The following is a 13,633-nucleotide window of genomic DNA, read 5'->3' on the forward strand; positions in this document are numbered from 1 at the left end:
ACATCCACAGGCGTTATATCATCTTCATCACTGAAGTCACTCATTTTTTACGATATTATAACAAAAAACTCTGGAAATTCTGTATTTTTACGTGAGAAGTTTTTAAGTAAAAATTTTGTTGACAATGTTGACATTTCTGACGTATGAAATGTCAATGATGCGTTTTGAAATTGCATCGACTCAACTTGTGCGTTCAGAATTATATTTAACATCATTATTAAAAAACAAACGTTTCTTATGGAACTTTAAGGTTTATGAAATTATGACATAAAATCATTAAATAAAGCGAAATTTGGTATTTTTTATTAGATTCTTAAACCATTTGTTTAATGATAATTAATATCAAACGAATCATTTTTATGAGCGTTTTACGTTTTGTTATCTGTCAAGCTACTTAAACACGCTCCATCCAAGGTCAAATTACTTTCCCCTAAAATAGAATCCTGAGCGTAGCAAGTGTTTCAACACACGAGAAGTAAAATACATTTGCACCCGTGTGTAACACAAAACTTTTCACCTCACTATAGCGAGGAAAGTGCAACATCCACAGGCGTTATATCATCTTCATCACTGAAGTCACTCATTTTTTACGATATTATAACAAAAAACTCTGGAAATTCTGTATTTTTACGTGAGAAGTTTTTAAGTAAAAATTTTGTTGACAATGTTGACATTTCTGACGTATGAAATGTCAATGATGCGTTTTGAAATTGCATCGACTCAACTTGTGCGTTCAGAATTATATTTAACATCATTATTAAAAAACAAACGTTTCTTATGGAACTTTAAGGTTTATGAAATTATGACATAAAATCATTAAATAAAGCTAAATTTGGTATTTTTTATTAGATTCTTAAACCATTTGTTTAATGATAATTAATATCAAACGAATCATTATTATGAGCGTTTTACGTTTTGTTATCTGTCAAGCTACTTAAACACGCTCCATCCAAGGTCAAATTACTTTCCCCACTAGTGGATAAAATGCGTTTTTCCCCGCTTGTTTTAAAGGATAAAAGACAACTTTCCGAGCTAGTGAGGGGAAAAATACTAAAACACATCGTCAGTATCACATACGAACATTTCATAAGTTGTAGGTTAAGATCTCTTGATCACCTTGAAACAGTAATGTCGTAATAATCGTACTACGACGCAGAAAGTGCTTCAAGGTATAACAAAAACATGTGCATTAGTATAAGTTATTGTTAGCCATGCAAATGCATTAATGTGACTAATATTGTTTTCGGTTAGCGCGATAGTTATTACTTAACTCAAACTATTGAAACGGATTGAAAGGTGGGCCAAAATGGTTACCGAGTGGGACCCACGGAACACCGTTTAGTAGACAGCGTAATGAACTAAAAAGGGTATGCACCATACTTTTGTAAAATAGTTATTTACAATACAAGTGCGGAAAAGAGGAAGTTCGAAACGAGTATCGATAAACTAAAACACGACAGAAGGGAGTGTTTTGAATCGACACGAGTTGCGAATTACCTATTCGCACGTGTATCGTACAACGCTTTAGAGTACATATGGCCCTTTAAACTTTCGACATATGCACGAAAAGTGCTCTTTACGCACTAGTGCGAGAAAGTAGCACCATATGTACTGTAAAGCAAGTTGTCATGTTATCAATAAGTATTCGTATTTTTTTCCTTAAGTATGGTATAGGCGTCCTTGGCATTGAAAGAGAACATTATTTTATTGCCAAGTAAAATACTGAATAATTGAATGTGACATTAATGTTTAGTGAATTGGATTAAACATGCAAATACAGTCATCATCATCATATTAGCCGGAAGTGGTTCACTGCCGGACATAGAATTCTCCCGAATAGTCTAGATGGTCCTGATCTTCACAAAGTCTGATGGTTGTGCGCTATCCTTATCCAGCGGTTAGCCTAGAATTCAATTGCTCCGTGGCCACCTTTATTTCTTTTCATCGTAAACCAGTCTAGTATTTGCTTTTATTACCCTCATTTGGAACAAATAATCAATACAATTACGCCTATTAGGGTCATTAAACAAAGCACTAAATCTCACGATAAGCCGGACGGTGTTACATTGTCCGAATAGTTAGCCAAGCTGACCTTCGCTCGCGTCGCTCGACCGGCAATTGGGTCGAAATTATACAGAGTCGTTTAAAGTATTCTATCTTCAAACAAACAAGCGACGATACTCACGCAATACATGGGCACTAGCCTGGATTTCGGTTAGGTAGATGGGACATGGGACGAGCAGTCGCGTTCGAAATTGGAAAGTCTTATGTAAAATCCTAATGGGGACATACTGTCATTGTATCTATACCGTGCTTTGGTCGCACCGCTGTACCGTCAATTGGGTTAATAACCTCTTCCGTAACACTGCACGAATTATTTTAACTTTAATTTCGAATGACTAACTAATTTACTATTCTGACGCATGCGTACCGTAAAATGTGTAACGATGTTTGGAATTTCGCTTTCAATTGGTTTATCCGGTCACGAAAATATTTATGTTACATGTTTGTGACCTTATTAAGAATACTCATAATATATATATATATTGATACATACCGCGAGACTTGACGCTTTGGTAGTTTAGGTTAACCTCCTGAAAATTAATAAATATTTGTTCTTTTTCCTCTTAAGGAATCATTCATAAACACAAATTTATTTGAATAAGATAAGCCCCTCTCTACTCTCTACATGACTTTTATATTATTATGATTACTACATCAACGTACGGACATCTAGTTACCTAAATCTTACCGAGTGTACTTATCGCCCCCAAAAATTTGGACTCGTCAAAACAAATAATTTTAGTTCAATCTCGACTAGTCTACTAGTAACCACCGAAGGGTATCACTATCTGTCTTCTGGCTACATCATAAGATTATTGTGTCAATTCGTGACGTTGTATTTGCAAAGTTTCTGGTCGATATGGCTGTTAGAAGTAGGTTAAACTAAAATTGCAAGGTTTTTTATATTGTTAATATAAATAAGTGTATTAATTAATTTCAGACAATGGAGCAAAAAATATCCCATATGTATCACATTAAATGAAAATGAGACAATACAAGTACTTGAGAAAGAAAATCTGCCCGAGAAAAAACCTGGTGAAGCATCAGAGAGTAAAAAGAAGGAACAAGAGTCAGAGACCACCGAATCTAACACCAGCCCGGAAAAGAAGAAGAGATTTGTATGGAGAAAGAAAGAAAAAAGGTAAGTTTTTATTTATTTATAAGGTGAAATTTATCGAATTTAAATCGTATTTATTAGATTGCGTTCATTTTAATTTGAGGAGATTCGGAACTTGCCGTCCTTGCCAATTCCGGGTCGCGTTGTCGTTGCGAATCAAAACGAATTGGTGCGGTCAGATCATGCGAATGCACCACGGTAGCGTCGCTTGCGCATATGATTGCCTCAGATTGCGCGTCTAATTAGCGCAACTATTACCTAAGAATTTTTTATCGTTTTTTGGACGTAGACAATAAGGACATTGACTTTTTTGTGTTTGTTTTGCCTTAACTACATGTTGACTACCCTTAATGTTTAGAAAGTTACTGAAGCGTTTTTAAGATTGGTATTCGTTTTTCTCTTTTTTTCTTTACTGAAAGATAACAGAATATGACAATAAAAGAAATTGTAATTCATGTAAAACGTGTGTAAAACATCACACAAATACCAATACCTTAATGTGGCAATCTCATTAAACATGTGCCTGCTGTACCTACACGTTAGTTTACTTTAACTATTTTTGAATACAAATGTAACCATGAGTTTCAAGATTCAAGGATTCCGGAATGTATGGCATGGAGGCCATACTAATGTAGCGGCAGCTCAGATGGTGTGGGCACGTCCTTCGAATGGATGACCACCGCTTGTCTAAAGCTGTTCTCTACTCTGAGTTGGCGGTGGGTAAGCGGAAGCACGGTGACTGACACCTGCGCTACAAGGACGTGCTCAAACGGCATCTGAGCACTTGCGCCATCGACCCTAAGCGATGGGAGGAGCTTGCTGGAAGAAGAAGGTCATCTTGGCGTTCTACCATCCATAATGGTGTCAAAATGTAACCGCCTCACAAGCTTCGACATAAAACGCCAGTTACGGAAAGAGAGATAAAATAAATTGTCACGCGTGCAATAGAGTATTTAAGGCCTGGCCAGCCACTTAGGGCTCACACTAGACAACGTCCATAATGTTTATATAGGGTCGCCGTCATAGAAAAGGATGAGGAGGACTATTATATATAAACATCGCGAATCCGCCTATAAACTTTCTTACATTTCATTTGCTAGGCATGTTTCTGTTTTTTAACAGTTCCGATCGCATTTTAGCCTTTCACAAGATGCAGAGACGCCTGGGAGAGAAGGTCTGCGTCATCGGCTCGTCAGAAAAATGCATAGAGGTATGGCGGATCAGACTAATAATTATCCCTCCTAAAACCATAATGTAAATTATTATCAAGATCACAACGTTTTAACGATTAAACTATTAAAGTGTTAAGTCCCTACTTAACCCAAGGGTACCGTGTGATGGCACTGGGTGCCACATTTCTCAATGCATCCAAAGCTATTTTTTGTCTGTAGCGGTGGCCCATTTAAAAACAATTACTAGGCACTTGTACTTAAATCACTCTTCTAAATTTAATTTCCGATCCTAGTTTCTCATACCTTAAAATAATTTTATTTCTATTCAATCAATTACAAACTCAATCTCTCGTTTTTCATTGCCACAGAAAAAAAACCGGATAACGTGTCCACCGCCACAGAACCAGACAGCCAAACGGAAAAAACTTTACAAGAAGAATTGAACGAGGATGAGCTGACCAGTGCGCCCGCCAACGGCAAAGACGAAGTCCTCGACGACGATCTGGACGAGACCGAGATTTCCAGGCTGAAGGAGTTTTTGGACGAAACTGTAAGTCGTTCACAACTAGTCTGTCAGTAAAGATGTACAATGCAAATCGCGGGAAGTAGTCAAAACTTACAAAAATCCACACTATTCTGGAAAATCTGACAAGAAATATACACTATTTCATTTCCATTCATAAATATGAGTAGTTTCCAAGTTTTTCCTATTTGAGTTTTTTTCGTAATTTTATAGAATAGAATAGAATAGAAATCATTTATTCAGACAACACATCAATACAATACATATTTAGCAAATACAAGACAAAGATAAACGAAACAGTAGAAATAGAGATGTGAAGCCGAAATGGTCTCCACTCAGCAATGCAGCTGGCACGACTAGCGTGGTCAACGGCGCTGGTTTTCTGTGGAGCCAGCGGAGTGTGCGGGACAGCATAGTGCGGGACGGGACACGTTGTGGACGACGTGACATAATAATATTGAGTACTACTAATATAAATATATACATCGAATTTATATATATATATATATATATATATATATATATATATATATATATATATATATATATACATAACTTAACTGGTGAATAACTAAAGGTCCCGATGTTTAAATTTTGGAATTTAAACATCGGGACCTCAGTAAGCGTACGTATGTACGCGGTGACTCTTGACTCTAGGTACGCATCATTGTAGTGAGGATTTTTTTCTTTTTCAAACTTGACTTACTTTTTTTTTGCGGTATGTGTGGGTCAAAAGACTCAAAAGTATCAAATTGTATTCATATATTGGTACACTTTAGGTATTCGTACTTTTGAGTAACTCTTGCCTTGTTGGTTTAGGAGCCGGAGACAGTAGAGGGCGCGGCGGAAGGGGAGTGGAGCTTACACGTGAAACATTCTAAAGACAAGCACTCACGGCTGTTTCTGTTCGCGAGGACGGGTCGCGACAAACTTGAGTGGTTTGTATATTTTACTTTACTAATATCCTCTTACTAGATAAAGGAGCGTTTTTAGTCTATTATCATTATTTTTTCTCATCTATGGAACATTTTTCCAAGAATTTTTGAGTCTAATTGAATAATGGGAAACTATCAGTTGACATCACTTTGCAAATTTTATATCACCTACCTATATATTTATGTTATTTTAAGCTTTAACAATAGATCTTTTTTTTCGTAAATATTGCCTATTTTTTACAATATTTGCACGCCTGCATGAAGACTGAATGCACGGATTTCTTTTATCTTGTAACACCTTATGTGTTCTATGCAAATAAATTCTTTGATTCTTTGATTTTTGAATCTTTGAAAGGGCTAAGAATAAAATTAAAAATTCAATGTGTGATGTTGCATTAACTATAACTTTTTATTAACACTATCGACAGGTTCCGACGAATACACCAGGCTATAGCGGAGGCGAATCCGTCACTCGAGTCTTCCGTCGCTGAAGACAATTGTACGAGCGATCTCGCGCCCGACACCAAGGAGGGCATAGAGATGGCCGTCTACAAAGTTTCTGAGAAGGATACCGTCTCCTTCCCGAAGCCCAATGTAAGTAACAGAATACTACTTACAGTTCTTGAAGAAAACACACGGCTATAGCGAAGGCAAATCCGTCGCTCGAGTCTTCCGTGAGTTCCAGCGATCTCGCACCCGACATCAAGGAGGGCTAGCTTGGATAAGGACACCGTCTGTTTCCCGGAGCCCAATGTAAGTAACAGCTAACAGCTTCGAAGTATATGCACGGCTATAGCATAGCAGGGACGAGTCTTCCGTCGCCGAGTTCGAAACCGTCCTCTGTTTGACAGAGACAACACTAGTTTTAAATCCAGATTACTAACGCGCCAGCCTGTAAAAGTCAAGCAAACCTAACCTAACCTAACTTTTACAGCACCTACTTGCTTCCCGGTTTTTAGCAAGTACTTTAAACATATCCATGAACTACACAGAACCTGATTCGGATGATGAGATGATTTCGGAAACGAGTTGGTAAATAAAGGACGTTAGTTATCATTTATCTGTAAGAAATGTTGTGACCGAATTGTTTTGTTTCAGAACAAAGCTAATCCAGTGCCGTCGGAAATTCCTACTACCGTTACGGATTGGAGCTCGTATGAGAAAACGTTTTGGCCATATCTAATAAAAATCATGCAGGCAAGTGATTTATTGGCTGCAAATATGAATTCAACTTGTCTTCACCACATTGTATTTGTAAAGTACCTAGATCTACTCTCCTTTCTCTCTCTCTCTCCCTGTCTTGTTTTATCAAACAATGTTGCCTTCTGTGGAAATTCGATTCGGCTTCATTAAGCTAGTAATCCCGCATTTACGATAAAAAAAATAAACAAAAAGAACTGACTCGTCTTAGTAAAGTTTCACGCACGCTCAAAACTCAGTATTTTTAAGGCAAACAGTAGCGTAACGTTTAAACATTTCCACACCGGCTAGCCGAATGTTCATATGAAATCAGAAAGTTTTAAAAGAAAAGTATTTTATATCTCTGTAATTACTAATTACTTTCCTTTGTATTTGCACGACGCTACCACTGTCTAATCTCGTAGTAATAAAGTATCCCTTATTATTAGTATTTTAACTTAGACAAAAGTCCAATCCGATTTGTGACAGACGCACGAAGAAAGCGCGAGGCAGATGGTCGACACGGGAGTCACCTGCGACCTCGATCCCACGCCGGTAGAGGCTAAAAGCAAAACCAAGAAGAAACGAAAGACCGATGTTAGTACCCATATCTATCCTATTCCAATTTTTCTTTCTACCTTTGTCCCTCTTATGTAGACATAGAAGCGAAATCGGTTAGGGCCGATCTCGTTTCATCAGATGATAACCAAAACTCACTTCACTCACTTTTGTACTCGAAAGATATCAGGGGTAGTCCATAAGTGCGAGTAGGTACTGTGCTTAGGCTTACCCTCTATTTGTACGTTTAAATTAGAGTAGAAGGCGTGGCGTGTTATAGATGAATTATTAGCTTCGCGGTGCCTTCTTTAGTAATGTTACACAAGTCAGATTACCCTAATATTGGACCTTATTACCGATTTCACAGTGTTGATATTCTCTTGCAGCCTAAATCAGCTCCGTCCACGTGCGACTGCCGAGTGCTGCCCGCCGAAGTGTCGTGGGTGAACACGGTGCTGGCCCGAGTCATGTACGACGTCATGAGGGACCCGCACATCATGATGCGAGTGCAGAACAGGATACAGAGGAAACTTAACACGCTCAAGGTGAGTGATTTTGTGTCAAATTGTCAATGCTTTTATTTTGACAGAATAACACTCACTTTAGAAATATTTCACATAAAATTTATTTAATTTTTGGACTGGCTTGGGATTGTTGAAACTAGAAGTTGGGAAAGTGATTGAAAAAAATTGACTGATTTGTTTTGTATATGTCTGGAATACTTTATAACTAATTTATATGTTTGTGGAAACTATTCCCTCCTTTCTGTTGAAGACTCATTAGGATACGTCTGAATTCGTGTAGACGTTTTCAAGTTGACACGAGTTATACTGATTCATGGTCAACGGTTGAATTTTTTAAAGGTTACGTAAAAGGTCTCCGCCTCGTCGTCGCCTCAATCATCACCCGTTATACAGTTTATCGTTCCTTTTGTACCATAATTTGTTTCCTTATCTCAGCTACCTTCGTTCATGTCGCCGCTGGTGGTGACGGAGCTGTCACTAGCAGGCGCGTGTCCGCTGGTGGAGCGCGTGGGCGGCGTGACGTGGGACGAGCGCGGCGTGTGGCTGGACGCCGACCTGCGCTACGACGGTGGCGCCACCATCACCATCCTCACCAACATCAACCTGATGAAGCTCAAGGAGAAGAGTGAGTATAACGTGCCCGCTGTACGTGTCGTGACGTGGGACGAGCGCGGCGTGTGGCTGGACGCCGACCTGCGCTACGACGGCGGCGCCACCATCACCATCCTCACCAACATCAACCTGATGAAGCTCAAGGAGAAGAGTGAGTATAACGTGCCCGCTGTACGTGTCGTGACGTGGGACGAGCGCGGCGTGTGGCTGGACGCCGACCTGCGCTACGACGGCGGCGCCACCATCACCATCCTCACCAACATCAACCTGATGAAGCTCAAGGAGAAGAGTGAGTATAACGTGCCCGCTGTACGTGTCGTGACGTGGGACGAGCGCGGCGTGTGGCTGGACGCCGACCTGCGCTACGACGGCGGCGCCACCATCACCATCCTCACCAACATCAACCTGATGAAGCTCAAGGAGAAGAGTGAGTATAACGTGCCCGCTGTACGTGTCGTGACGTGGGACGAGCGCGGCGTGTGGCTGGACGCCGACCTGCGCTACGACGGCGGCGCCACCATCACCATCCTCACCAACATCAACCTGATGAAGCTCAAGGAGAAGAGTGAGTATAACGTGCCCGCTGTACGTGTCGTGACGTGGGACGAGCGCGGCGTGTGGCTGGACGCCGACCTGCGCTACGACGGCGGCGCCACCATCACCATCCTCACCAACATCAACCTGATGAAGCTCAAGGAGAAGAGTGAGTATAACGTGCCCGCTGTACGTGTCGTGACGTGGGACGAGCGCGGCGTGTGGCTGGACGCCGACCTGCGCTACGACGGCGGCGCCACCATCACCATCCTCACCAACATCAACCTGATGAAGCTCAAGGAGAAGAGTGAGTATAACGTGCCCGCTGTACGTGTCGTGACGTGGGACGAGCGCGGCGTGTGGCTGGACGCCGACCTGCGCTACGACGGCGGCGCCACCATCACCATCCTCACCAACATCAACCTGATGAAGCTCAAGGAGAAGAGTGAGTATAACGTGCCCGCTGTACGTGTCGTGACGTGGGACGAGCGCGGCGTGTGGCTGGACGCCGACCTGCGCTACGACGGCGGCGCCACCATCACCATCCTCACCAACATCAACCTGATGAAGCTCAAGGAGAAGAGTGAGTATCTCCTACTCACTGAACAACGAGTCAACCGAGGCCATCAATAAAGGTCTGGCGAATGCGCTTTTAGCTCGCCGTTCGTGAATAATTTGCAAAAGGATCGTTAACTGGTCCTTTGCTCTTTACTCTTTATGTAAATGACATGTCTAATTACATCCAGAACTCTAAATTATTACTTTACGCAGATGACACAAAGATTTTTAGGACAGTTAAAAATATTGGCGACTGTGAAAAATTACAAGATGATTTAAACAACTTAGTTAGATACTGTGCAATAAATAACCTGTTTCTTAACTTAGAAAAATGCAATGTCATCACTTTCTCTAAAAAGAAAAATGTAATTAATTACCTTATCCGGTAAAACCTTAAACAGAGTAACCGAAATCAGAGATCTTGGTGTGATTATGGATACCAAACTCACATTTATCCCACACATTGATAAAATGCTAGCAAAATCATATAAACAGTTAGGTTTCATTATGCGCGTTGGCAAACCATTTAAAAGCCGCCTAACATATAAAATTCTCTACAACAGTTATGTTCGAAGCCATCTTGAATTTTGTAGCTCAGTATGGAAACCTTTCTACAAAGTACACATTGACAAAATTGAGAGACTTCAAAAAAGATTTATTAAATCACTGGCCTTCAGGAGTGGACTAGCCTATACTGCTGACTATACCTATATCGACACCTGTAAACGTTTTAATATTCAAACTCTTAGTGACCGTCGTGATTCCACTGATTCCGTTTTGCTCTTTAAAATTTTCCATTCTCAACTAGAAGCCCCTATTCTTTTACATAAAATCTGTTTTAGAGTTCCGCGAAGACGAGAGCGCCGTTGTCGTAAAAGAAACTTATTTTCTATACCATTCAGTAGGACTGGTTACGGTGGGAATGTATTCATCAAACGCGCATGTAAACTATTTAATGAGAACCTTAAACTTAATGATATAGACATTTTTAACTGTACACTAACACAACTTAAGAATGCATTTAAATAGTAAATATCTATAACTAAATTTAAATCTTGTTCAAACTCACTTACAATTTTAATTTTTACAAAGGTATCAATTCATTGATTTACAAATTTTAAGTATATTTATAGTAATTGTAAAATACAAACTAAGTCTTTCTCTTATGTAGTTAATAGCCACGGACCTATTTATATGTTATTTTGTTATGAAACTATAGGTCTGATTTTCTTGTCTTTAAACTAAGTTCATAAACTATGTATGACTGTTTGTTTCTGAATAAAAAAAAAAAAAAAAAAAAAAAAAGTTAACTGCATTTCGTAGAAAGGCGCAAGAGTGGATCATTCCCCAGAATCGGACGCAGTTTATTCTAAATCTCTTTCAAAAGATCTGAAGTGAGAACCAGACCCATCAAAGAAATCTGCCATTGTTAGTAGTATTTTTTCCTCAATGATAATGATAAGTGTGTAGGTAGTAGGGATACTAAGGATAGATCAAGGCGAAACCGATCGTTTTAGTTATTTGAAGCAACCGTTCTGAGTTTCATAATAACCCTGTAGATGTGTGATGTAGGCGTAGGATAAGTATTAGTAGGAGATACGTTATAATAAATATATACTCTCATCTGTTATTTATTAGTGATAAAGATTATAAGGAATAACACATTGCACATAGGTTGGCTAGTTAAATTTCGTACAGTCAGTATTAAATATTTAGTTTTCCTAGGGCCACTTGCACCATTCACTAACCCGGGATTAACCGGTTAAACAATTTGACACTGGGTTAACGGTTTCACCGGTTAACGCCGGGTTAGTGGGATGGCGCAAGTGGCGCTAATGTACTTCCAGTGTTAATATTTAATCGTATGAAAGCTTATTTTATTCTTAATCTAACTGTAATAGGTTGCCTTATTTAAGTTTGCCCAGTCCATGGTTGCCTAGATCTTAGATGGAAAATTAATTGTTTTTTTTAGAGGTGCTCATGGCCTTTGACGTTTTTTCAGACCTAACATTGGAAGAAAAGCTATTACTGACTGAAGAGCACGTAGTGGAGAACGATCACATAGTTTTGGGGACCGGAATGTTCTCCGAAAAGCAGCTACGGGTAATTAACCTTATTCGGTATATAAAGACTAAATACACAAATGAACCAGTTTAACTATTATGATTATTTTAGTTAGATATGTATTTTACTTTCCTCAAAGTCTTAATGAAAAGTTGAGTGTTTAAGACGAAATTGGAGGACCCGTAAGAAATCGCCTTTTTATACAAACATAGTTCTCATTTTCCTCTCTGGATATTAACATTATTGAAAATATTTTGACACAATTGTTGTATATGAAAATATTTTGACACAATTGTTGTATATCAACCACAGCTATCCAGAGAGGAAAATGACACTACGGTTGTATGGAGAAACGGCCGCCCCCTTTTCTCTTAACTCGGGTAAAATGGCGTTATTCATAAATCCTTGTGAATTCCAACTAGGCCTTGATAATAGTTTCTCCTTATTTGTTAGTTTGACATTTGTGTAAGTTCGAAAGTTACAAAATTTTATAAAGGATTGCTAAATTTTATGAATAAGGGGGTACGCCTTGTATGTTTGAACGCCGATGTTGTCTGTGCAGAAACGCAAGCCCGCCATATTCGACAGCGAGGTGGAAGACTCGGCGGAATCTTCTAGTGACGACGAGAGCCCGCCTGTACAGCCCGTGGACAGCAACGAGGCGATACAAACGCAGGAGCTGTACGTGTTCTGTCTCATTCCCTCATCATCTTAGATAATTTCTTGTGTTATCCTCTAGCCGCATACAAGCGCGCACCCGAGCTGCATACATCGCCATTGTTAGTAGCTCGGTACTACTTACAGGGCCATCGTGTCTTATTAAATTATTACGCAGCATTAAAGTCTGTGAAAACCCTACTGTGTTCTTGTGCGGTGTCGACATTTAAGCAAACATCAAAGGCGTCGGTCCACTGTTACTTTTTACACTGTGGTTGTGGTCAGGCTTATCATATTCACAAACTTATTACAGCTATCATTTATCGGTAACTGTATACTTACCGATAACCCTCACTATTAAATGTTACAATAGTGTTCTTTTGCGCACGAACGCTCAAAGAAGATTGACGTATCTGAATTATCTGATAGACTTAATTTTTATGATTAAAAAAATTATTATGTTCTTACAGTGCATCGGCGACGTCAGAGAGCGGTTCATCGAAAAAGAAGTTCCTGAGAATGGTTGATAAGATATCTACAAATAAATACTTTCAGCAGGTTAGTACCACACTGTTGACTAGCCATTCATAACTCTTACTGCAACGAGATGAGACCTACATGGTCGCTGGGTTTCTGTGGCCATCATACAATACCTTTGAAGCCTTATTTTGAATGTTCGTACTGGACCCTCATATTCCAATTCTTAGAAGCTGTATGATGAAAGCTTCAGTAAAAGTACGCAAATCGTTAACTTGTATATTTCCATAGGTAAAACGCCTGTTTTCCGTAACGTTTTTGACCCTACTAAAGTAACTACTTTTCACTAAACATGTGTTCTTGGAAAATTCAACACTAGGTGGGTTAAAGTACAAACTTGCTTGCAGGTAACCGACTTCAAATACGTGAAACGAGCTATGGAGGGCCTGTCGAACACGGACATCAAGCTACAAGTAGAGATCCAAGGGTTGGAGGGAAGGCTAGCTCTAAACCTGCCGCCGCCGCCTCACGACAGATTATGGATTGGGCAAGTTCTTAGTCTTTGGGATGTTCTTTTTATCCAAAAAAGATTGTTTAGCAACTATATACATAAACGCAATATTTCACTGACAAAAACGCAATTTTCTTGTTCTGTCCAT

At 39.6% G+C, this 13,633-nt stretch overlaps 1 protein-coding gene across 1 annotated transcript in view; it reads left to right on the plus strand.

The window, feature by feature from the left end:
• Positions 1–13,633, plus strand: part of LOC134744268 (testis-expressed protein 2) — a 30,647-nt gene that overhangs the window by 13,444 nt on the left and 3,570 nt on the right. The window contains exons 8-19 of the mRNA XM_063678017.1: positions 3,005–3,205; positions 4,321–4,391; positions 4,722–4,903; positions 5,696–5,814; positions 6,240–6,405; positions 6,910–7,008; positions 7,935–8,093; positions 8,508–8,697; positions 11,779–11,879; positions 12,403–12,521; positions 12,968–13,055; positions 13,382–13,521. Coding sequence (XP_063534087.1) covers positions 3,005–3,205; positions 4,321–4,391; positions 4,722–4,903; positions 5,696–5,814; positions 6,240–6,405; positions 6,910–7,008; positions 7,935–8,093; positions 8,508–8,697; positions 11,779–11,879; positions 12,403–12,521; positions 12,968–13,055; positions 13,382–13,521 — 1,635 coding nt within the window. The remainder of the gene's footprint in view (positions 1–3,004; positions 3,206–4,320; positions 4,392–4,721; positions 4,904–5,695; positions 5,815–6,239; positions 6,406–6,909; positions 7,009–7,934; positions 8,094–8,507; positions 8,698–11,778; positions 11,880–12,402; positions 12,522–12,967; positions 13,056–13,381; positions 13,522–13,633) is intronic.

This window comes from Cydia strobilella, chromosome 9 (assembly GCF_947568885.1).
Source record: "Cydia strobilella chromosome 9, ilCydStro3.1, whole genome shotgun sequence".
In the NCBI taxonomy this organism is placed as follows: domain Eukaryota; kingdom Metazoa; phylum Arthropoda; class Insecta; order Lepidoptera; family Tortricidae; genus Cydia; species Cydia strobilella.